The sequence below is a fragment of the Pavona decussata genome, unplaced genomic scaffold (assembly GCF_977016875.1).
Source record: "Pavona decussata unplaced genomic scaffold, jaPavDecu1.1 SCAFFOLD_298, whole genome shotgun sequence".
Lineage (NCBI taxonomy): Eukaryota > Metazoa > Cnidaria > Anthozoa > Scleractinia > Agariciidae > Pavona > Pavona decussata.
In genome coordinates this window covers 217,272-242,025 of record NW_028145695.1, presented here as the reverse complement: position 1 = coordinate 242,025, position 24,754 = coordinate 217,272, and the positions used below count along the sequence as shown (strand labels likewise).

The window sequence follows — 24,754 nt, the reverse complement described above, 5'->3', positions numbered from 1 at the left end:
AAAAAATATCAGATATTCACTTATGTTTGATTGATTATACGTATTATTTCAGGTCCAATAATGTCCATAATTTTATCCCAATAAACATTGTATAATTTCATTGTTTTTTTGGATTTTGTCAACTCAATTTGGGAAGAATCAATTTTCATCAATTGCAATATTCTATGCAAAAGATATTTCAAACTGATTATTCTCTTTCTTTTACCATTGATTTGTGGCAGTATTTTGTTTATTTCAACGAATATTTTATGAATTTTGAAATTGGTTGAACAACTGATTTCAATTTTGTTTTTCAAAATAATTTTATCTAATGTATGCGACAAATGGTATTTTCTATTATACACTGTTTTCTTGTATATTTTGAACAAATTGGCATGAAAATTGATATATTCTGTTTTGTAATCTTCACCAACAACCTGTCCACAAGCAACACACGTTATTTGACATTCCATGTTTCTCAAATTTTGTGATTCACAACATTCAGGCATTGATTGTTGTGTTTCAACTTTGGATTCATCATGATATCCACAAAATTCACATTCATCTTTGCAATGCAGGAATTGGCACAGAGATGATTCCACCTGCTTGGAAACATCTTTTGGTTTTTTCAAAATGGATTTCATTTTTGTATAAATATAGTATATAATATAATTACACAAAAATGTTTTCGAAAATATTGAAAACACAAAGAATGATTCAAAGTCTCGAAATCAAATATGTGACAAACAACAAACCAAATACCTCATCACAAAAGATGAGTCGAAGTCTCGAAATCAAATATTTACCACAAAATATGAGCAAAAATCTCGAAATAAAAATATCGAAATCAAATAATTGTCAAAAAGATTAAAATCACAAGTTTTTGTTGCAATGTTTTGATCACAAGTTGATACTATCATTGGATAGCATAATGACCATAGGCCAATGAGTGTATTCCATCAGGATACAAATATCGTTTATCATCAAAACATGACAATGATGTTTTGTTGATGGTGTAACTACCAAGTTCATGATGGTTACTTCTGATTGTTTTCATTTGGTGAAATAATTGTTTCTCATTAAACAACACATCTTTGTAATCAGAATGTTGAATATCATTTTTGATGACATTCTTTTTGATTCCTTTGGCTGTTTTTCCACCATTGTTGTTATCTTTGATGTATGAGTACATCTTGGATCTCAATCCCACAAATTCAGTAATGGGTACACCAGCGGCTTCATCTTTGAATTTTCCAATAACTTTCTTGTTTGTGGAGTCATAAAATTGATGATTTGATGGATAATCCGAGTTATCAAACATTTCTTTTTTATTCCAAAAATCTTGATACACATCTTCGGCTTCAATTTCATATGTCAAACTGTCTGTATCCGTAAACAGTAACTTAGCTTTGTTACCATATTTGTTTTTAACGAAATTGTAATGGAAATCGTACATCAATGTTTTGCTCAAATCAAGGATACACATACCAACATAGGCTGGTCTGTTAAGTGTCAACGATTCCTTTATTTTATGGACTGCAACCAAGTTTTCATTAAAGATTTTGCTATTGATGAATGTTGGTTTGGAAGTCATTTTCAATAATTGTTTCTCATTAGTCACCAGTTTAATGTCTTCTCGTTTTCTGATATTCTCCATTGTTTTACCAAAGACACTATTGTTCATCAGTTTGAAGAAATCTTTCTCAAAAGCATTCTTTGCATTAGTTCTTTGATGTGTATTGAAATCAATGTATGTCTTCAACCAAGGACTTTGATTAAAAGATAATACACGGTATATTTTAGTCAATTTCAAACCCAATTCACGATACAATTGCAGATTACGATAATGTAATACATATTTTGATTTGTTTGCCAATGTTGGAATCAGTTTTTTGACTTGTCCACTTGTTATTCCAAATTTTTCTGCAATTCTTTGGCAATATTCTGACAGCATATTTGGTGCCACTTTGATTTGTTCAGCGCCACATGGATAATCATTATGCAGGTCATGTAATTCATGAGGATATTCCAAATCAACTTCCAATAAATATCCAGTCTTATTATCTTTGGGAATCGTTTTCCAATTAATGTTTTTTATTTGCTGTTTATTCAACCATTTGAAATTCCCAGTTGGAAGATGTTGTGACATAGCCCATCCATATAGATTGTTTGCATCCAAATACATGATATGTTTACTGGGTTCATTTGGATTCCAATTTTGCATGTATTTGTTGTTTGCTTTGCCGTATCTGTTGGCAATATAACTGATTCCTCCACGCATGCCTTTTTCAACGAATTGATACATATCCACATCACTGATTAATTCAAGTTGGACTTCAGTCATTTTCAACATTGCATCCCAAGATAATCCTGGAGATGTGAAATAATGACAAGGATCCAATCTATAGTATTCCAAACATGTTTTCCTGAAATTTTCAAAAACATCAGCCAGCAATAATACATCAGATTTGAGATATAAATCATGGTATTCGCCCATGGTTTTCAATTGAAATGTATTCCAAACATTTTGTGCATGACTGTATTCTTCATTGGAAATATGTTGGTTATTCATTTGACTGTAAAATTCATCTTTGGTTGGTAATTGAGTATCATTGAATTTATCAAAATTACTCATATAATCATACGGATAAACTCCTTTTTGTTTCATTAATTGTAATTTACGACCTTTGAAAACTTCACTGGTATATTTAAAGGCATCTTCTGGTAGATTCTTTACAAGATTTGCCAATGATTGATTCATAAACTGAAGACTGTCGATAAATACTAAATTATAACCCAACATGAAGGCCATGTATTTCTCCATGTTATTTGGGATTACATTAATTTTGTGTTGTCTGGTTTCACCTTTTCTATCCACATAAGTATTGGTCTCAATAATTTTACCAATTTCTTGCATTATAAAATGACTATCATATCCTTTCAAATTATGAAATATTACAGGGATTTTGTTAGTTATTGTAAAATCCCTGTTACATTGATTATGGGCTGAGCCACGGAATTTTCCAGTAATATGGCAATGGTCTCTAACACGTCTATCATTTTTTGTGAATTGTTTGCAACAAATGTGGCAAGATGTTGCTTTCCGAAAATTGGATTCATCTTCTGGAGACATAACTAATGGTTTATTAAATTTGTATTTGATAGTTTGTCTGCAATATTTGACTTCATCAAGCATTGCCTCCATGAATTTGTAAACAGCATTTTCTCCACGATAATATTTTATTGGTTTTGAATATTTGTCATCATAGCAGCATACAACTTTGTAACCATAACCGCAATCAGTGTGTTTTTGATAAGCTTCAGTAAAAGATTGTTGGTTAGATTGATTACAACCATGAATTGGTTCAGTGATTGCTTCAAAATCTGCGTATATCACGAATGGCGCTTGCATTTGTTTATTAAAATTTTTGAATTCTATTTTGGAACCAACTTCGGGCATTTTGATTGATTGTACACCATTGATTTCAATACATACTTCCTGATGCTTGGTTAAAACTCGTTCTGATGAAAAACATTGCAAACAATGCATACAGAAATGTTTCTTATGTTGGGTTTTATTTTTACTAAACATGAATCGGTTAAAATCTTTGATAAGACAGTAATGTTTGTTTTCATCTTCTGAGATTAGCAATAGATTCATCACATTCTCAAACTTTTCTTTTGAAACATAAATTGGATAAGTTTGTTTGTTTTCATAACCAAATACATTGATGTTAATATTGTTTTGTGTTTCAACTTTATTATATTGTTTGACTGAAACAGGGAATTCAATTCCTTGGTAATTCAATTTTTCGACAAATGATTTGTCAGTTTTTTTGATTCTTTGTGGATTGTCATTTCGTGGATTCAAATGTCTGATGTGACACCAACGAAAGCATTCATTGTCTTTATTCTTGAGATTAATCAATCCACTTTTGTTATGTCGTAGTTCAGTTGGAAGTTTAATGTAAGAACTTCCAGTAAGAGGCTCATATTTGATAATATTGATGTAATGTCCATTGATTGATTTAATTATCCAAGCTGAACCTTCACTAATCCATTTGTGAATATCATTCATAATTTGTTCAACATTAACATCCAAAGATTCTTGAAAATCATTGGCATTAGTTATTGTTTTTGGTTTACTATTAAAATATCCAATTCTGGAGACAGTTTGGTTTCCTTTTTGTTGTTCAAAATAAATTGTCAAAGTTTCAATAAATTTAATTCCTTTCATTTGAGTTAATAATTGTTTCATAAAATGAGCAATCGCTAATCTGGTTGAACTCATTTGAATCAAAGGATCTGTTTCATTTTTAATTCCAACTTCATAAGATTTGTTATATCCCTTGAATGCTCTTGCAACTTCTGTGATTTGAGTTCTTTGTGTTGGAACTGGAGCCATTTTCTTCATTCTTGGTGCTGCTTTGGGTTTATCAGCAAATTGAATCGGAGGTGGAATTATGTTGTTTCTCGGCATAGGTTGAGGTCCATCTCTAAATTGAACAGGTGGTTTGATGATTGTATTCTCATAATCTTTTACCATTTGTTTGACTGATTTTCGTGGATAGGGTATTGGTTTCACTTTTTTGGTTCTCGGCATTGGAACCGGTTTTTGTTTAGCGATTAATAATTCGATTAATTGATCTTTCGTCAATTTGGATAGATTATTTTTATCCATATTATATATATATGTCATATTATTTTTATTCGTTGCGTTTGACAGATTTGCTAATGAATGTCGACTGTCAACAACATTCATGTCAGATATCAGTGGAACATCTGACGGGTTCCTTTTTCGTGTTATTTTATTGTGGGACATGCCCTGAATACTCAATGTATTGAATACTCAGGAAATGTTTACACAATATTTACCAAAATTCAATGTTTGGTAAATGTTCTTGCAAATGTTTTTTAAATGGAAAGTTACCAGTATTGATTTTTTTCATTATTGCATTGTATTTTTTATCAATTAATTGTTTCTCGTTTTCAGTAAACTCGTCGTCTGATTCCTCCAATTCAATGTCCATTTTGATTGATTTAATTGGTTTTTCAGTTGTTATTTCAATCTTTGTTTTACATTTTTTAGCTTCATGAGCATGTTTAACATTTTCTGAACTAGTTACTAATTCAAGGTTGTTGATGCAATTGTTTTGTCTATTTGAGTCTATGTGATTAATTTGCATTCCATTTGGAATATCACCTTCAATACATTCAAAAACAAATCGATGGACATAAAAGTGTTTTTTAGGTAATCCAATTTGTGATAAACTAATCTGTCTATATCCAGATGGAAGTAAATTTCCAATTGAACATCTCTTGGTTTTTTTATTATATATTTGGCCGTATTTATTGACTCCAAAGTTTGTATAAATTGGATGATAATAAAATGTTTCACATTTAATTAAAACATTTTGTGGTAATTGATTTGTTTTACCTTTGTATTCATTTCCTTTGTATATCATATTTTGTTGTCGGGTTACAAGTTCCAAGTTGTCTATACAATTGTCTTGTTTGTCACAATTAATATGATGAATTTGATAATCTTCTGGAATTATTTGTTGATTAACAGCTTCATATACGAATCGATGGGCTTGAAATGTTTTTTTTCCATTTTGATTGTAAACAGTTGTACGAAAATACCCAGTTAAATGTAAGTCACCTTTTCTTGGAATCAATCTCTTGCGATTAATTACATAACCATCTTTTGAACATCCATAATTGTTGTATATTGGATGAATAAAATATGTTTTTCCATCATGAATAAGAGTATTTGTTGCCAGAATTTTCGTTGATGAATTTTCACTGGCAGGAAAATCCACATATTCGTTGTCTGATTTTTTTGTTCCACTCATTTTCTGTACAATAGTATCTATCACCAAACGTTTAAGCCTCGCTCAAATCGACTTTGTACCAAAATTACCCTCCAAAAATACATCAGCCATCATCGAGTTAAAAACATAGTCAAACAACCCTTGTATTCATTGATGATTAATCCCTGTAAAGTGGAAAATCAGTGTCATCCAAATCGTGACACATTCTATAATACATCTTATTGATTAACTTATTTTCTGTCCTGGTAAATTCGCAATCATTGTCTTCCATTGGTGGAAATTCCATTAATCTATTGACTGTTTGCAATTCTTCTTCAGAGTATGAACTGTTCAAAAATTCTTTTCTGGCTTTGTGCATGTGTTTCATATTTTCAGAGGCTGTAACCAATTGCAAATTTACAATTGAATTGTTCTGGCGATTGGAATCAATGTGATTTATTTGCAATCCAGGAGAAATATGTGTCTGATTTACGGCCTCATAGACGAATCGATGAGCGGGGCATGTATTGTTACGTCCCGGAGAAATTATATAATAGCCATTCTCAGACAAATATCCTTTTCTAGGTTCTAATCTTTTTCGATTGATTATATAACCATCAACTGAGGCTCCGTAATTTTCAAATGTTGGATGAATAAAATATGTTTTATCATTGTGATCAAATTGGTTGTTCATATAAATTAGATTACATAATTTTTCGAAACCGGTTATGACCGGTTTTTTTCTTCATCATTCAAATCAGCGATTGATGAGTTGGTTGGATTTAATCGATGATTGTTTGTGAGTTGGTGTCATTTATGAAAAACCTAAATTTAGCGTCTCCGTTGCAGGAGTTTTGAAAAACCGAGGATAAAAATTTAGCGTCTCCGTTGCAGGAGTTTTGAAAAACCGAGGATAAAAATTTAGCGTCTCCGTTGCAGGAGTTTTGAAAAACCGAGGATTTAGGTTTTTAGGTTTTTGACGTCTCCGTTGCAGGAGTCATTGTTGAATCAGGTATGAATTCAGTAAAATTTTCAAAAGTGTTCCAAAAGCGGTAAATATCTAACTACTTTCCTAACCATCGATCAGACATGTTCTATCCCAGGCGTATATTTTCTAATCCTCGATCTATTGTTTGGTTGTTTAATAGTCCGCAACATCGAAAAAACTGCTGCTCTTATAAAATTGGGGCGTAAACAGGATGCGCTCTTCAGTTAATTTATTCCCCGCGTAAAACCAAACATCATGTCAACGCATGATGTTATTTATGTCGATACATTGACCGATTGTAGTCTAGGCACATACTGTATTTGTTAATCCGATGGTGGTCTGTCATGTGACATAACAGCCAATCGTGTGGGAGAGCCTAATTTGTCCGCTAGTATAAAAGACTGGTCGCATTGGCAAGAATTCCCTCTTGCTTTCACCATCACAGCGAATATATCTCCTGGCCGCCACAGTATTTAAGTGGCCAAGAAATGCCAAATCTGGACTTTTTCATTTGTTGTACATCATATCATCTTCAGCAAACTAGTGCGTCCCCGCGCAGAGCTCCCGAATTCCGTTCAGTGCATTGTATCGGCATAAATCGTATTTCGCATAGTTATGCCATTCCGCACTCCATTCCGCACGCCATTCCACATACCATTCCACAAACTCTTTCCTCCTTTTACCCTCACCGCCGGTGGTGACGAAGAAATTTGCGTCGAGTATAATTAGAATGTGTTGAGGCGTGCACAAAATTTATATTTAGCCAACTTAAATGGCCGCGTGGGAATTTTTAGCCGGGGTCATTATACCGAGACTCAGGCTGTAAGTTTTTATATTACCAGCCTAGTACCCAGATGCTCCCTTCAGTTTACGCTCCCATGGCAGAAATATTTATCTATGACACATATTTTATTTTGTTTTGTACCTAATTCTCGAGAAGACTTAGTTTATTTTCGCCTTTAAAAAATGCAACTGCCACAGATGTTGCATTTTTAAAATTATAGTTATTTTAATGCGATTTTCTATTTTTCACTAGTAGTCATCACTGAGGAACAAATCTAAGCTAATGACTATTCCTTAAGGGGGGACTGAACCTACATTTGAATGAAATATGAAGAGGTTTTAAGAAGGGATAGAGGAAACAAAATGATTTTTGGAACACCAACAGACAGTTGATACCCACGTAAGAGCACCCAAGCTAACTTGGTGTCCGTCTATCAATTATTAACTACAAATTCTAATTTTAAACTCCACCAATAAATCTTCAATATTTCTTATTTCTCTTAATTTTACCAATCCTTCTAGAAAAAACTATCTGCTCCGATAAATAATAATAAAATTTCACAAAACATCCCACAACATAGATTCACGGGATGAGCATAGAGTTTTTGCATTGCTTGAGACATGAACGAGATATTTCCATTAAAGCCATGTCAAGTGCGGAAAAACGCCGTTTACATTAAGTCCCCCATTAATTACATTTTGCAGTCCCAAAATTCTTAAAAGGCAAAGTCAACAAAAAAGTGGGAAGGGGTGGGGTAAAAGGTAACAGGAGGAGGTAGATTTAGACCACCCCACCCCAAATATCCCTCCCCTCCCCCCCCCCCCCCCCCATCCGCTCTGCTCTCGTCTATCTGAAACGTCCTCAGTATGAAATTAACCTGTTTCGGTGTCCAAAAAATAAAATGGTCCATTTGAGGTTAGGTAGTGATCGTGTGATAGAAATGACGTCATTATGACGTCAGTATAATATTTTCATGTTACTCTCACTCGTGGTCACTCGAGGTCACTCGTAGTCACTCGTGGTCACTCGTGGTTATTCGTGGCCACTCGTGGTCATTCGTGGTCACTCGTTGTTATTCATGGTCACTCGTGGTCATTCGTGGTCACTCGTGTGTACTTTTAGGCACGATCATCCATAACACGTGGGAGTCATGATATAAAGGTTGTTATGATAATTGGATTAGACAACAGAATGAAGATGACCTTCACCAACATTAACTATTTATCTCCGTCGCTCAAATAAATGATTTTCTTGCATATTATAAACTAAATTCGATTTTGAGACGGTAATACGACATTGTATTGACGGCTAGTTGGAAGAGAATATATTCCGTATTGGGCGGAGTCGCGAGGCGACAGAGCCCAATACGGAATATATTTTCTTCCAACGCCGTCAATATAAAGTCGTATTGCCGTCTAAAATCGAATTTAGTTTATTATCGCGATACTGACATTTTGCTGGAGAGAGTGAACGGCTTAAGTACAAATCGTGCGCTGATTGAAAAAGAAATTCGTACAACACTTAAACTGTAGCTATGGTAATATCCGTGCGCGAAATTTTTTCTCAGGATGGGTTATTTGAATTTTTTGCTTTAATTTTTACGTCAAAAGAAAGAAAATGCAAAAATTTACAGTCCATAAAGCACTTGGCATTGATAAAATAGACAAGCCAGTAGGTTTGAACATTTTACCACCAAATTTTATTGAAAATTTGTTACCGCCGAAATAAACAACAACATGAAAACAGTGATGGATAAACCTCACAACCAGCAGCAAGAATAAAAAGAGCAAACATACTAGTACCCAAAAACGAAAACAGAGCATTGTTATCCTAGCTTAGATGCCGTGGAGATTTTAAAATTTGAAAGACACCAATGCAAGCGGCGAAGAATACTGTAAAAAAATACCGCGTCTGCCATTCGGCGCTACAACAAGAATATCAAACTGACAGACCTGAGCCATGAAAGAGAACGCAACCGAGCGCTTGGAGCAATTTTTTCTAGAGATAAGAGACATCAGAAAAGAAACAGATCCTTTTGCTTTGAAAATCCCATAATTTATTGGAATTTAAGCTCATTGTTATTTACCGTGGCCGCTTTCACACTCAAGAAAGTCTTTTAAGTAAATTTCTCTTCATCGGCTAATTTTCGCTCACCTTCAAGAAAAAAGTTGTATCCGCTGTATCATGGTACATGTACACCACAAAAAAATATTATAAGTGGTCCTTGAACAGTGTCAGAACCTTTTAAACTTAAACGAAAAGAAATAAATGTCAACACCATCCAACCTCACATGTTCATTCACAGAAGCAAAATTTTGATGTATGCGCGCCGAACCCATTTAGTCCCGTACTGTCATGCGTACATGACAGTTCTTGAGCCAATCAAAAAGCGTCATTTTGAGGCGACAATGGCCGTTTTTATGCTAGATACGTTAAAGTCGTCTAGACGCATTTAACGTCTGAGACGTTAAAGCCGTCTGGTATAAAAACGGGACGCATATTTCCGACTCGCGCCAGTCATCTGTGGACGAGTCAGGGCTAAATGCGTCTCGTTTTTATACTAGACGTATTTAACGTCTGAGACTTTAAAGTCGTCTGTAAAGTGCGTCTAAACGACGCACTTAACTAAAAGCGTTAAAGTCGTCAGACGTTAAATGCGTCTGTCTTATTAACCGTTTTTATAATAGACGTTAAAGTCGTCTCGAGACGACTTTATCGTCTTATACGACTTTAACGTCTCTAGCATAAAAAAACGGCCATTATCACAAAATGACGTCGTCTCAGCGCAATGAGAAGATCCCTTAGGATCGCGATAACTCGTCATAATTATATTCTCGTATCACCAGAATGAAGAGAATACAAAACTCATTGGATACAGTTCCTGCTTGGACTACTACATCTTATAATTGGTTATTTCCCGGAGCCAACTTGGACTTGTTGTTTTGGTAGTTTTAATAACTTTATAGATTGGCATAAAATATATTCCTTTCCCAATGCGGCTTCTTTCCACAGCTGTTCAGAGTGACCCGAAATAACCTCCGGGATGGTGCAAAAATTACTTTTATGCTGAACCTGGCACGATTAACAGGGCAGATCTCCAATTAATTCGTTGGCTTTTAAAAAAAAAACGTATTCTTGCCAAAATGAATTCTACTTCTTTTTCAACTCCGGAAAATTTCAAGGACTTGTCGTGATGTTTGGTATGGTTGTCACACTGCTTGAGTGGTGTGACGGAAGTTGAGGAGCTACTGCATTCACCTCCGCCGCAAATCCCACCGACAATAGTCAAAAACGAATAAGACATCGTTGTTCTGTTAGTACCCAGCAATCAACTCTGGTTTTAAATGTATTGTTTCAGAGATATGGAGAACTAGATTTGCTTATTCAGAGAACGATGCAATAGTTGCTTTTCGTGGGAACAGTTATTTCCGATTGGCTATCGAAGGATGATAAAGCTTCTTATCCTTAATAGCATTAATTCTAATTCTTCCAGGATGCATTGTCTATTTCTTCACCAAGTTAACCTGGAAATCTGGCACATCGCTAAGTAAGATATTTTAAAATATGACTAAATCAAGGGATGTAAACATCAGTTGTTTGTTATTTTGGCAAAGTCGTTCGTACGTGACACAGATTAGGGAACGAGTGAAATTTAATTTTATCTTGTGGTTATTTTGGTGTTTGTTGGTTTGTTGTACCCGTGTAGACAATATTTAACACCAATGTACTTTTTTAAAATCGTTTAAAGTGTTGGAAAAAGTTTAAAGCCTTTTTTATACAAACTTTGGCCGAGGAGTTAATTTATTCTATTACGCCTTGTTATGTAGAGTTTTAGATTTCGATGGCGCTGAATTGTAATTTTGTAAAACTTTGATCGGCGTTCGTGTAAAAGGTCTGCTAGATCCTAAATATTTAAAGCGTACACCAAAATCCGAGTAGAAAACATTTCACCTTAACGTACAAACATAAAATATTCTCCGCGATGCTAAATTTTATTAGAGAAGTCAGTTTCGACTATTTTTTTCAAATTGGTGGTAAATCCTTGAGGAGACGAGTTAAGGCCATCGTCCCAAACGTTTTCACTGCGCGTTCACTGACATTATGCGCCGATCAACTCGAAACTTCAACATCCGCCCCCGGGCAAACCCCGGGCATTTGAACTTTTGAAGATTGGATCGTTCAAATTCCCGCCCCCTAGGGCCCAAATGGTGTTCAAATGCCCTACCTTATCGTCGGATTTGTCTGTCAAATGCCCGTCCTAAAGAACAATCGTTGTCGGCTCCTGTCATGAGTTACTACAAAAACCACAACTTTAACATTGAAACTCATGATTGGAAATTGAATTTATTAAGTCGGACAATGTCAATCAGCAAGTGTAAACTGTTCTAACTCCGAAACACGGCAAAGGTTGTTATAACGAGAAATACATAATAACATATTTAAAATGAGTTAGCCGGCTACGTAGACTGTTCGAGTGGCAGGGTATTCTGCAGCTTAAGCCAAAGCAGCGGTTTTTCATTCGACAATATTTTTTTTCTTTAACTGTTCACTGCTGTTTTATGGCTATTCTAAAAACCTCTGCAGACACAAATGCATAGAAATACATATTAATTAGTTAGCCGGCTACGTAGAATGTTGTTCGAGTGGCAGGATATTCTGCAATTTAAGCCAAAGCGGTTTTTCATTCGACAGTGTTTATTTCTTTCACTACTCACTGCGGGACAAAGCCGCAGCTTGACTCCTTGTATAAAAAATCTACATCGTTTACATACAATCTATGAAAATAATTAATATTTAAGCACTCTCACTTTTGAAGACCTTTTTTGTAAGCTTTCATTGTAATGCTGTATCTCTTCCTTTTCTCATCCATATCGTCCAAACACGTGTTTATAGCTGTTAGCGACTTCGGCGACCTCCCAAAAAAGCGATTTGAAACCTGACACTTCCGGTTCAATTTTCCCCACTCCACCCAGGCAAGGTCAAATTCCCCACCCCCGGGAAGGCCTTACCCATCAAATTCCCCACTCCCGGGCACAGATAATAGTCAAATGCCCGGGGTTTGCCCGGGGGGGGGGGGGGGGGGATGTTGAAGTTTCGATTTGATCGGCCCATTACTACTCGGCGCTTCCACTAAATTTTGTAAACTGTCATCAGTTTTACGAGTGTATGATTTTACGTAACAAATAAAAGTTTATTCAGTTTATTGGCAGAAATTAAGTAGTCAAGCTAAAAGCTGTCGAATTGAGCATGTTTCTTTCACAGATCTGTGTCAAATTTGTCAGCATCGGTCAGAAGTGAATTTCTTGATTTCTTCTTTTTGCCGAAATTAAAACTTACTGCTTCTTATGACGGCTGTTGCCTTGCTGCTTTCAAGAGGTATTACACGTAAGACTTGAAATTAATGTTCATTCGTTTATTAGTTGTTGATTTCTATGATCATCCAAGAGACAAGAAAGCTGTAAAAACGTTCTTATCTGTTTTCAAACTCTTTCTTTTTTTCAAGTTTGCGGGATAAATTTCCTCAACATCAAACTAGCAACTTTAACATCAAAATAAGCTGATAATTAGCAAAATGCCTCCGGCAGAAATTAAGAACTGAAGAGGTGAAACAAAACTACTAGCAGACAAACGAAAAGTTTTCATGCATGTCCGCGGGAGTGAAAACAAAATGAAAGCTGAAATGAAAGAAGATTTTTTTTACTTTATTTTGAAGTACGTATCTTGACTAAAACCCAGAAACCAATCCAAATGTTTCAACTCGGTGTCGGTCTCAGTCAAATGCATCCTCCAATGTCTCATCACCCGGAATCAGGCTTTGTTTATAGCCAAGAAACCGGCCGCGGGTTTACACGGAATGTGAGAGGGTACAAGTTTTTAGCGTACTTTTTTTTCCTGGTTAGAAAGTCCATCCGTGTAGCCGGTTGTTGTTTTGCTTCTTCCTTTCCATGGCCACGGAACTTGATTCCAAGCAGCTTAAAGCTCTTTTTCCAGTTCAACATGAGCAAGAAAGCAGTGAGACCGACAGAGTTCAATATGGAGGTTGCAAAAACTGCGTAACGACTTTGCAGCATTACAACTTTCCACAACTGTTTAGACTTTCTCCAATAACAAGTAACTGAACTCTAGACAATTTTCGGGTACCATTTGAACCATATCATACTGGCAAAAATGACAGAAAGCAGCTGAGAAAAAATTGGCTTACGTGTCTGAGTACATATTCATTCAATTGTAGCAATGCACGCAGCCGGCCACTGTTTTGGTGCCTTTTTGACTTTACTTTGAGAGTCATGTGATCAATATGCCGCTTATTCCAACTTTCCCCGTCTTCTTTCAATTGTTACCTTTTCGTTGTGAGGGTCTAATTCCTTAAATGTGGGCACCGAGGATATATCCCCAAGCAAAATTTTAAAATTTTTTGGACGCCGTTTTAAATGGGTAGAAAAAAATTTCAATTTCTCCACGCGCGATCCTGGCCATTTACACGCGTGCGCGCACGCGCGTATGGCGCAAGTTTTTCTAAAAATATATTTTTTTGGTACAACACATGGGGATGGGGACAAGTCCACAAGTCAAAATGGCATCTCGTTACGGCCTCCATTCCTGATTATGGCTCCTAGCCTGGTTATATGGAATATATCAAAAAAATTAACTTTATTTCCTTTAATTACTTACCTAGGCCTTCAAACTAACAAAATATGAGCGAAATCGAGTTTTTGACCATGAAAACGATTTCTTTGATTTTTACTGGCATTTAGTCTTAATAACTTTAGGCGGATTAAAGATCCACTTTCTGGCTTGCATATTGGCAACTCCTCATAGTGCTTTCAATTGACGGTAAAGCTCCACTCCTTGGTGGTCGTTTTCAGCACTGTCAATAGAATCGTCCATACTTCCTTTCTTATATTTTATCACATTGTAAACCACATATTCTCCCCTTCGAAAACAAATGGTTTTAGTTTTCCGGTGATCAAAAATTTGAGCAGGCATTTTGTCGAAGAACCTTTAGGTTTCCCTGTTTGATGTTGTTTATAACTTGTATTGGTCATAGTAGTAAAAAATTTATTTAATATCTTTCTTGTTGACAAATTGTTTGAAATTGACTGCGAAGTAACGAAATTAAATAAATGAAATTCTAATTTTTTAGTTTTGTTTTGAGTTGAACTAGTATCTTGCATCACACATTACATTCACTATAGTAAGCTTTCCTCGAACTTTCTGATGAGGCGTATACTTCCTCGACGAAACTTTTCTCACGTCTCCAAGCGAATGGTGTGAACCCCATACATATTAAGTGATGGGGAGGCCATGTTAGCTGTTGCATCGTAATAAATAGAGAATATTTTCAATCAACGTTTAATTACTCTCGAAATACACCGTACCACTGAAAATCTTTACAAGCGACGACAATTGGTGTTCCTGCGTTTTCCCTTTTTAAAAGAACAAAATTCGTCACAATAGGTTGCTCGATAGGAAAGTGGTGCCAGGGTATCGCCTGATTCCAGGAAAAACGCACTTTTCGAAGGAGAAACAACCGCATATAATAAGCACTTGATGGCATCCATTTTACTTATATTGGAATAGTATCGGTTATCTGTCATCTGTACGTGATATGAATACCTAAGACGATTGTATTCGCACGGAAATGGAAAGTTGGAGCTAAATAAATTCATTAATGAATCAATTGCTGCTTTGATAATAATGTTGATTTTTTAGGAAGCCCAGAATGTATCCCATGCGTCTCCCATGTTTTCTTCTAACTCGCTTGCTTCACCTCTCCTCTTTTGTTTGGAGCATCAGCGGAATAAACTAAAAAACATCAACCCCATAAGATAACACAACACCACACGATGTTAGTGAAGTTTATTTGTCTAGCTCATTATATCACAAGTTTGCACCAGAAAATGTTCAGAGAATTTATGGAGTTTTTCCCCCGTGGCTAAAATCAAACAAAGATTAGCGGTCATTACAAAAGCGTGAGTTCAAATAGCGCGTGACCTTTAACAGTTAGTATTGATGGCCTGTTGTTAAAACAAAGCCGAACCAATCAACGTCCAGGAGACTCAGCATTTTTCTTAGAAGTTTTTCCAGGCTTTTTAGCAAGCATCACTGAGTTCTAGAGGGTTGGACCTTTCTCGCCTTCACGCTGTAAAAATTAGGAAACAATCAGCCGCTCCCAAGCACTACAGGCTTTACTTTCCCTTTCCAATACCAATGTCTTTTTCTCTTTATATACAGGGTGTTTCAAAAGTTCGTGGACACTTTATTTTTAATACAAATAAATGATAGTTTTAGAAATCCGATATTAATGAAGGTTTTCCAGCTTTATGTGCATTGTTTCCTTTGACCACTGTTGAAACATCAATATCCAGAGTGCCCCCCATTGTTCTGTATAACGTTTTTGAGCCGTTGCGGCATGGAACGAGCTGGCTCCCTTAGGCTTGCTAGCGGTATGTTCTGCCAGGCGTGCCGTAACCTTGATTCTAGTTCTCCCTTCGTCTTAGGGATCGGATCTCTGTATGCAGCTTCGTCGATGATGCTCCATAGGTTTTTAAGGTCAGGTGAATTTGCTGGCCACTCATCTTTTTGGATAATATTCGGGAGGTTTCTCTTGCCCCACTGCTGTGTTGCTTTCGCCGTATGAGCTGGTGCGCCATCTTGAACGAGGCTCGCATTGCTATTGTTTGTGAAAAGCTTTCGTTTTACAGGCTCTTCTGTTGTAGATCTTCGGCTGAAAAGAGGCTTCACTTCTCTCTCAAGGATTTTTGTGATGTAATACTCTGCCGTTACATTCTGTCCTTGCGGGATGAAATGTAGGGAAGTAAGGCCGCGGCCTGTCATGCCACCCCATTTGGCGCTTCCTTTAGATTGGTACGATGGCGGAACTTGACTCTCCTGTGAGCCCCATACGCTATCGTATTTAGGGTTCGGAAAATGAAAAAGGTTTTTAAGGTACTCATCGCTAAAGAGAATTTTCCCGTTCATCTGCTGTAAATATATGATATTTTTAAGCGAATACTAAGCGAGCTTTCCTCTGGTTGTTGCTCAGAAGTGAAAGCTTTTTTCGTCTCAAAGGTTTTCATCCTTTTCTTGACATATACCTCCACACTGTTGGTGCAGATCCAGGCAGACCTTTGTTATTCAGTTGTTTGCTGATTTTCTTGTAGAATTTCCTCTTTTATACTTTGCTTTTTCTATAACTTTCTTTGCCATTCTGTCAAGGACTGATGGTCGACCACTTCTTGGCTTGTCGTAAAACTCTTGTGAACCTTTAATACCACCTCGCTACCCAGCTCTTGCTTTTTTGCAGTATTTTAGCCGTTTCTCGAACAGATACTCCAGATGATCCTAGAATTGCTGCCTGTGCTCTTAAATAGACTGCATTTTTAGGGTTCATAATTAAAAATTATACCAAGACGTGGAAAATCTACAGTATGTAGTTGCTACTGAAAACAGACAAAAATGGCGGGAAAGTACAGAAACACACACGTTACAGATTTTTTTTCTTTCTTTCTTTCTTTTTTTTTTTCTTATTCCATTTTCTTTAGTGTTATTTATTTATAATGTTTCCTTTCACTTCTTTTCATTATATAAAAATTATAACTTTAAACGATTTTTTCGGGTAACAAAAACTACAATTTCTTCTCGCAAATAGATGTGCTCTTTTTCCCCTAAACATTACAACAACAAAAAAAAATTCAACGCATCTCATTTTGTGCAAGATTCCGTTCGTTTGTGCAAGATTCCGTTCGATGGTAGGGACTAGCCGTCAGGTTTCCATTAGTTATTATACTTGTCAATCAAAACAGTGATTCTCAAACATTGTATATATATAATGCCTCTATTAGATACTATAATGTTACGCGGTTTCTTTTCCAAATAAGAGTTTCTCAGAAAACAACAGATGTTTATTTGTAATAACGAAATGGAATCCAAGATTGTGTCATATGTTTGATAAGTATAAGTCAAAAATAGAATGCGATTAAGAAAACTTTATCTTATACCCAGAAATACAAACGAAAGTAAAACTATCAAGGCTGTGTCGAAGAAAATGGACGAACGCTACAAAAACCACTGCAAAACGAGGACTTTTTCAGCAGTTGTGAGAATCGTGCGTACATATTGAAGTGTTGAGAAAATCTTTAGCTTCTTTATTTTGTTTTCGGGACTAAACCTTGCGCTGCAGCTCTTGCCCAGTGATCTATTCTACCGCTAAGGTGATTACCTTGAAATGAAATTAATATTTGATTCCAGTATTTGCATTTAAAAATGACTCTGTTTGATCATTTCTTGCAAGGTCGTGTGGTAACAGAAATAATTTAGATTATGGCGATCCTGGGGGATCTTCCCATTACGCTGAGACGACGTTATTTTGCGATATTATCGTCTCAAAATTACGGTTTCTGAACGGCACTAAATGGGTTCGGTGCGCATAGATCAAAATTTTACTTCTGTGAATGAACATGCGACGTTGGATGGTGTTGTTTATTTCTTTTCATTTGAGTTTACAAAGCTTCTGACACTGTTCAAGAACCACTTATAATATTTTTTTTTTTTGGTGAACATGTACCATGATACAGCGGATACAACTTTTTTCCTTGAAGGTAAGCGAAAATTCGATGAAGAGAAATTTACTTAAAGGACTTTCTTGAGTGTGAAGGCGGCCACGGTAAATAACAATGATCTTAAATTCCAACAAAATGTCAGTATCGCAACAAAAAACTAAATTCGATTTTGAGACGGCAATACGACTTTATATTGACGGCGTTGGGAGAAAATATATTCCGTATTGGGCTCCGTCGCTTCGCGACTCCGCGTATTGTCGTCTCAAAATCGAATTTAGTTTATATGAAATAGACTTGAGAAAAATGTTATTCATAGAATGTATAAAGCATAAGCAGCAATTAAAGATAACATTAAGCACACTATTAATCAGTATTGACCCAAAACGTTTCTTGCAATCGCGTTCTCAGTATCACTATTTTAAGTCCCCAAATGGTGGGAAAGCTCGTATTTCCGAGAATGACTCATTTTTCTGTCGTCAATTTTTGTTTCTAAAAAACTTTAAAATATAAATAGGATAATAGCTAAGTAAAAAAAACAAGATAAAAAAAATAGCTCATGGTGTTCGTTTAGGCCGGAGAATTTAATAATTTAGTAATTTGATAGGCTTAGCTTTCAAAAACACATCATGTTTTTAGCGTGTGCTCTCGCTACACACGCCCGTTCATGACGCAAAAATTTATGCGAAGAAAGAATGTACAATGCAATCCAGTCGAATCACCTAAAATTCATGGTGAGGCATAAAGCTTTTAGCAGTAACACTAGGTAACACATATGCGGTTCTGGAGTTGATGTTTGAAGCACGTTTAACTTAATCAACTCGCGATAACTTATCACTGGTCACTCACTCCAAGAGAGGATCCTCTCTTGCTCACTCTTATCAGTGGTCACTCACCATTGGTTTATAAACCAATTTCAGATCACGAAGAGTGACCTTAAAAAAATTGGTACAATGACCACGATGAGGACTGTTAATTTTATCTCAATAATCAAAGGGGGGAACTGGAGTGTCACACTTGATCTGGGTACGAGGAATCAAAGCAGTATATGGCTACGAGAAACAGTTTATGGTCTTAAAATTGCAAACAAGAAAGTTACCCACTTCCTCTAATAACCAAATATCATACAACTTGATTATAACCACGGTAAAGCACAGTTCTTAAAGTGTCCGTTTTAGTTCCCCACTCCTCCCAGGACATTCACCTGGAATGCTGAGAATGCACTGAGTATATGGTACAAGAACGCATTGACATTGACAAAGAACCAAATAAAACATTTCTCTTTGTGGTACTTACAGGTCTCGAAGGGAAAAGAGCGAAGAGAAAATACCCTCTGGTAAATTCTGCAGCTGGTTATTCTGTAAATATCTGCAATTTACAAAGTTTGAATGTTAGTTAATAGTCCCTACTGCTCAATCATCTTGCTTAGTTTTGTAATCTGTGACAGGCTCACGTGAAATAAATAAATGTTTATTGTCAAACTTCGTAGGAAGAGCTTCACGCTTCTAACAACCCTCAACATTACACTATGACACAATAGTAATATCATTGTCTCTTTGTTACGTGATTATTAACATAACATAATAAAGAATCACTTCATTGGAAACCGGCTCATGGCAGACGCACGAGTGACAGGCACAAGATTGCATAGTAGCGAACTGCGGAGGAAGATCTTAAGGCCATGAACCACAGCTGGGTCACTATTGAGAGGCTGGCCAAAGTCAGACAATGGTGAAAGACGTTTGTTACTGCCTTAAATTACCAGGAGACATATTGGGAATTAATTAATTAATTAATTAATTAATTAATTAACTAGCTAACTAACAAACTAACTTACAAACTAACTCACTAACTAAATTAAATAACTAACTAACTTACAAACTAACTAAATAACTAATTGTAAAACGATAGATTCGCTGTGTATCAAATCAGTTTTTTTTCCTCAGTGAGGAGATGAAGACAGAAAATACTGTTGAAAAAAGAATGCACAGCTGAATCCCAGTTTTAAGCAGGAAAAATGTGAAGGCTAGGATTAAACTACAAACCTACAGTTATTTTCGTTATTTTCATCTTCTCACCCGTTGCAAGTGAAAAATTTTATCGGGTGTTGTCGTATACTTAAACTTCGACGTTTATATAGTGATTAATCTAATTTTACCCAAACAAATGAGAGGAAATGAGGAAATACGTCAACTCTTCAAAACACGCGGCTATCCCGATTCTATTGTCAATACCGACCGACACCGCTCTCAACAAATCGATCGACAGTCAGCACTATAAATTCAATTCCCTATGACTATTGTCCGCGTAGCTACGCAATGAAAAGCATTATTTTGACTACAGTTGCTCTTCTCTTTCCCTTGTTTTCTCAACTGGAGTTTTTCTGACCAAAATTTTTTTTTTCTTTTTTTTTTTGTATTTCGAGCCTCGTGAAGGGAGTGTCGGGTGAAGGTCTAACGCTGAAATAGAAACTCCCTTACTCAGTTGCGCTTCGCCCCTGATTACTCGCAGCGTCTATGATTCTTGGGGTCGTTGTCTTACACTCTATAGCTGGGGTAGTTCACTCCTCTTTATTTTAACTTTTTTCATTTACTTCTTTTAAATTTAAAAACCTCATTTTCTAAACTGAAACCCTTTTAAGGGTTAATCACTGGCTATTAACTTTTAAGTGATTTTTAACATTTTTATCGTATCATTTATAATCATATAATGGTTCTTTTGGCTTAACATCATTTTTCTGTTCATCCATAGATATTTGATTTAGTTTGTTAACCTTTATTGAGCTGGCCAGAATACTGCGTTACAGTAATCACCCTCTCAACTTATCTTTAACCTCTATCTATTTTATATTTAACAATTTTTCTTTTGTTCTTACAACCCTTCCCCCCCCCCCCCCCCCAAAAAAAAAGAAAAACAACCACACACATTTTTTTCCTTAAACCCGCTGATTTTCAATCATCTAGGAGACCCTTTATCAGGGAACCCTCATTTTGACACCAATAATGCCACGGAGGGTTGCTTGTGAATCTATCCGATGATATTGTAGATGAGAAACGGTGTTTTCTTTCTTTCTTTCTTTCTTTCTTTCTTTCTTTCTTTCTTTCTTTCTTTCTTTCTTTCTTTCTTTCTTTCTTTCTTTCTTTCTTTCTTTCTTTCTTTCTTTCTTTTATACACAAACAGATTGCGGGAGAGGTTATTACACCAGTACAGTAATCACCCTCTCAATTTATCTTTAACCTCTAACTATTTCTTTTGTTTTTACAACCCTCCCCCCCCCCTCCCCCAACCAACCACAAACATGTGTTTTTCCTTTTACCCGCTGATTTTAAATCAGCTAGAAGAAGCCTTTTTCAAGGAACCCTCATTTTGACACCAATGATGCCACAACAACAACAACAACAACAATTTATTTATAAATTAAATTAAGATTCACCATAAGGGGCTTGTCCCGTAAATAGCCACAAAGCTAGTCGAGGCGGGACAAGACGAGCACGAGAACATAAAGGAAAAAATTACAGAAAGGTTGCAAAGGTTACAAAGGTTGCTAGTGAATCTATCCCATTGTATTGACAATGTGAAACGGTGCTTTCTTTCTTTCTTTCTTTCTTTCTTTCTTTCTTTCTTTCTTTCTTTCTTTCTTTCTTTCTTTCTTTCTTTCTTTCTTTCTTTCTTTCTTTCTTTCTTTCTTTCTATCTTCCTTCCTTTCTTTCTTTCTTTCTTTCTTGTATACCCAAACAGATTGCGGGAGAGGTTATTACACCAGCTGCTATAAACAAGTTAATATTAAGCATATGATACTTAAACGTTGAGGGAAAAACACGTCGAAATAATTTCTTTGACGGCACCAAATGGACTGTTTTTAAACTCCTACCCTCCAAATTTGAAAGTCTAGATCGTATTCTCTGATCGAAATGACGGCAGCTTGGTTTAAAATGGCGAGCGCAATATGGTGTGAGTGCCAAAATTACCGAGCAGCCGGCAGGGAGTGGAGGGGGTGGGGGAGAAAGACGGTTAACCCCTTCTCCTCCACGCTATAAAACCTTACAAGGGCTTCCAGGTTGTGCTCGCTATTAAAATCAATCACACAAAAAAGAAGACATTGTAAACAGTCTTTTCACGAAGTGAGCTCATGATAGGAATCGACATTAAACTTCTGGTATGTTCTCTTAAAGGCAGCCATGTACGATCCGTAATCAGTTTCACGATTTTTCAAAACCGTTGAATATCGGGAAAATTTTTTTTTTTTTTTCAAATAAACGTTGACAATAAAATTGCTGGGATCTTACTAGTCAAAGTGAGATAAAACGAATTACAGGAAAATTTAACCTCCACCCTGCCCCCCTTTCTCCCTCCCACCGCCGTATTCTCCGGTCTTGATAAAAACAAATTTTCTCTGAAATAGAGGCTACAATAGGTTTTCTTGCAAATTTCTTCAAGTTATTAACCTAAATATCAATTAATATACGAGAGACAACTTATTAATGTACAGGAATTACCATAATCTGAAACAAGAGTGTTGCCGAAACACATCAGCCTCACAAACACAGTATGATTAAATAAAATATACCATTACAGTATGACCACTGATTAGTTTACCGTCTTACCCATGGACCAAGCTTTTTCTGCAAATCATTATACTATTCTTATTGCCGACCGCACGCTTTTCTATGGTACAGCCCAAACGTGTCTGCTATGTTTCTTTCAACTAAGGTGGCTGTAAAAATCGTTTCTAGTGTTGCTATTACAAAAAAATTATATCCAACAGCTTACAGGGTATACAACGACGTCAGACTTGAAAATATCTCCGGAGACAGTGTTTGAATTTTGTTCCCTGACAAATCCCTATGGAAAAAGATCGGGTCACTTAAATGTACAGCTTTAGTCCTAAAATCATCAAACAGTACATCATAATATAAGTCTCAAAAAGTCAGTTTCACCTAATTATCCAAGATCTATATTTAATATGTAAGTTATACTTTGAACCCCGATTTTACGATATGGCAAAGGTACAGCAAGATCATTACGTTAAATCGGGATGTCGTTGTAAACGAACTCCCGATTTAACGATTTGGCAGAAAAGTAACCAAATATATCATTGTATCAGGATATGGTTAACAATTATTTTTTTAAAGTGCAATATATAACATTAATAAGTTTCCGCAGCCTGATACCTGAACTGTATGTATTTTATTTAATTGCACTGGGCAAATGAATCACAAACGCAACAACCGAAACACAACATAACATCCTTCCACAGTATGTGCAGTGCATATAAGTTCTGAGGTTGTATGTACATACTCTTTAACGTGTAAAAAAAAAAAAATAAAAAAAAACTCAAATTTAGCCATCCGACGTACCGTTCCATGTTTATATACTATAGTGTTCACTGTTCATAGGTTATTTCCGAAAGTATTTTGAATTTTGGCTTGCCGCTTTTCTTTGACTTTTAACTTTAAAAAGGCATCCTTCATGATAGAAAGGGAACAAAGAAACTCTCCCTCCCTTGCCCCTATCTCTTCAAAGGACATCACAAAGTCTATCAGTGTCTTGACTGCTTGACTGCAGGGGTAAGAGGCCTCGGATTTTACATTACGCATATTTCATCAATGTCAGTGTCTGATTCTTGGTCTTCATGGCTAGCCTGACAATCTTCCGGCTGAACTGCCTCTAGAGCTTCCCTTGTCGCATCCTTTTCCGTTAGCTGCTTTTCGATAACAACGTCTTCATAAGGCCTCGAAACTGGTTGAATGCTACATTCGTCAATGAGGGGTATTGCCGGACAAGCCTGCCCCATAGACTAGATTATTCTGCTGTTTCTTGAACCTCCTCGTCTGACTCAAATGGGTCGTGTGTCGGCTCTCAGTCACTTCGTTTGGAGATCCCGCTTTTCTCCAACAGTTCTTGATTGTATTTTGGGTTACGTTATCCCAGCTTTAAGCAATCATAAAGACGGCGTTCTTTAAATCTATCGCTTTGACAGGCTTATCCTCGTCCAAGTATTATAAATGCACAAAAATGGGCACATAAACAAACCTGAATGAAAGCATGCATCCGTGACGCCATTTTGATTTATCTGAGCACGATCGTCCCAGCATGAATTTCTTCATCTCTACTTGTTCCCAGTGCCCAGGCTACTTTGCACACACGTGCGACTTAGGAATTTTCCTGGTTTTATATTAATTTCGGGTTTTAAAAGGTTTTAAAATTATTTCCAGTCGCAGTGGAAAAGATTGTCGTAAAATTTTGGTTTCTACTTAATGGTTAATTACAGGAAACATTTTGGCAATGAAGTATTGCAGGAAAAACGGAATTCAATGTATGTATGAAATCAGAACGAGCTTCAGACAGCCCAGACGCCTGGCAACATTTCAGCTTTTCCGCTTGTTAACAAATGCTTAGTCAAATATTGTTGTGAAATAGACACCCATCGCGAATGGATTTGGCACATCATTATCCAGAAGTTATCTTTTATTACACCTTTGTACTGTTCGATAGCACCTGATAAGTTTTCCAATCGGTAAGGGACTGAAAGTGGATGATTTTAACCTTCATACAGTGTGCACTTAAGCTTAATTTAATCAATCCTTGTTAGGAGACAATGACTTTTGTTTTTATTAATGACCTAGTTAGA

At 36.1% G+C, this 24,754-nt stretch overlaps 1 protein-coding gene across 1 annotated transcript in view; it reads right to left on the bottom strand.

The window, feature by feature from the left end:
* Nucleotides 1-24,754, bottom strand: part of LOC146454892 (uncharacterized) — a 128,454-nt gene that overhangs the window by 38,309 nt on the left and 65,391 nt on the right. The window contains exon 7 of the mRNA XM_085094972.1: nt 22,894-22,965. Coding sequence (XP_084951098.1) covers nt 22,894-22,965 — 72 coding nt within the window. The remainder of the gene's footprint in view (nt 1-22,893; nt 22,966-24,754) is intronic.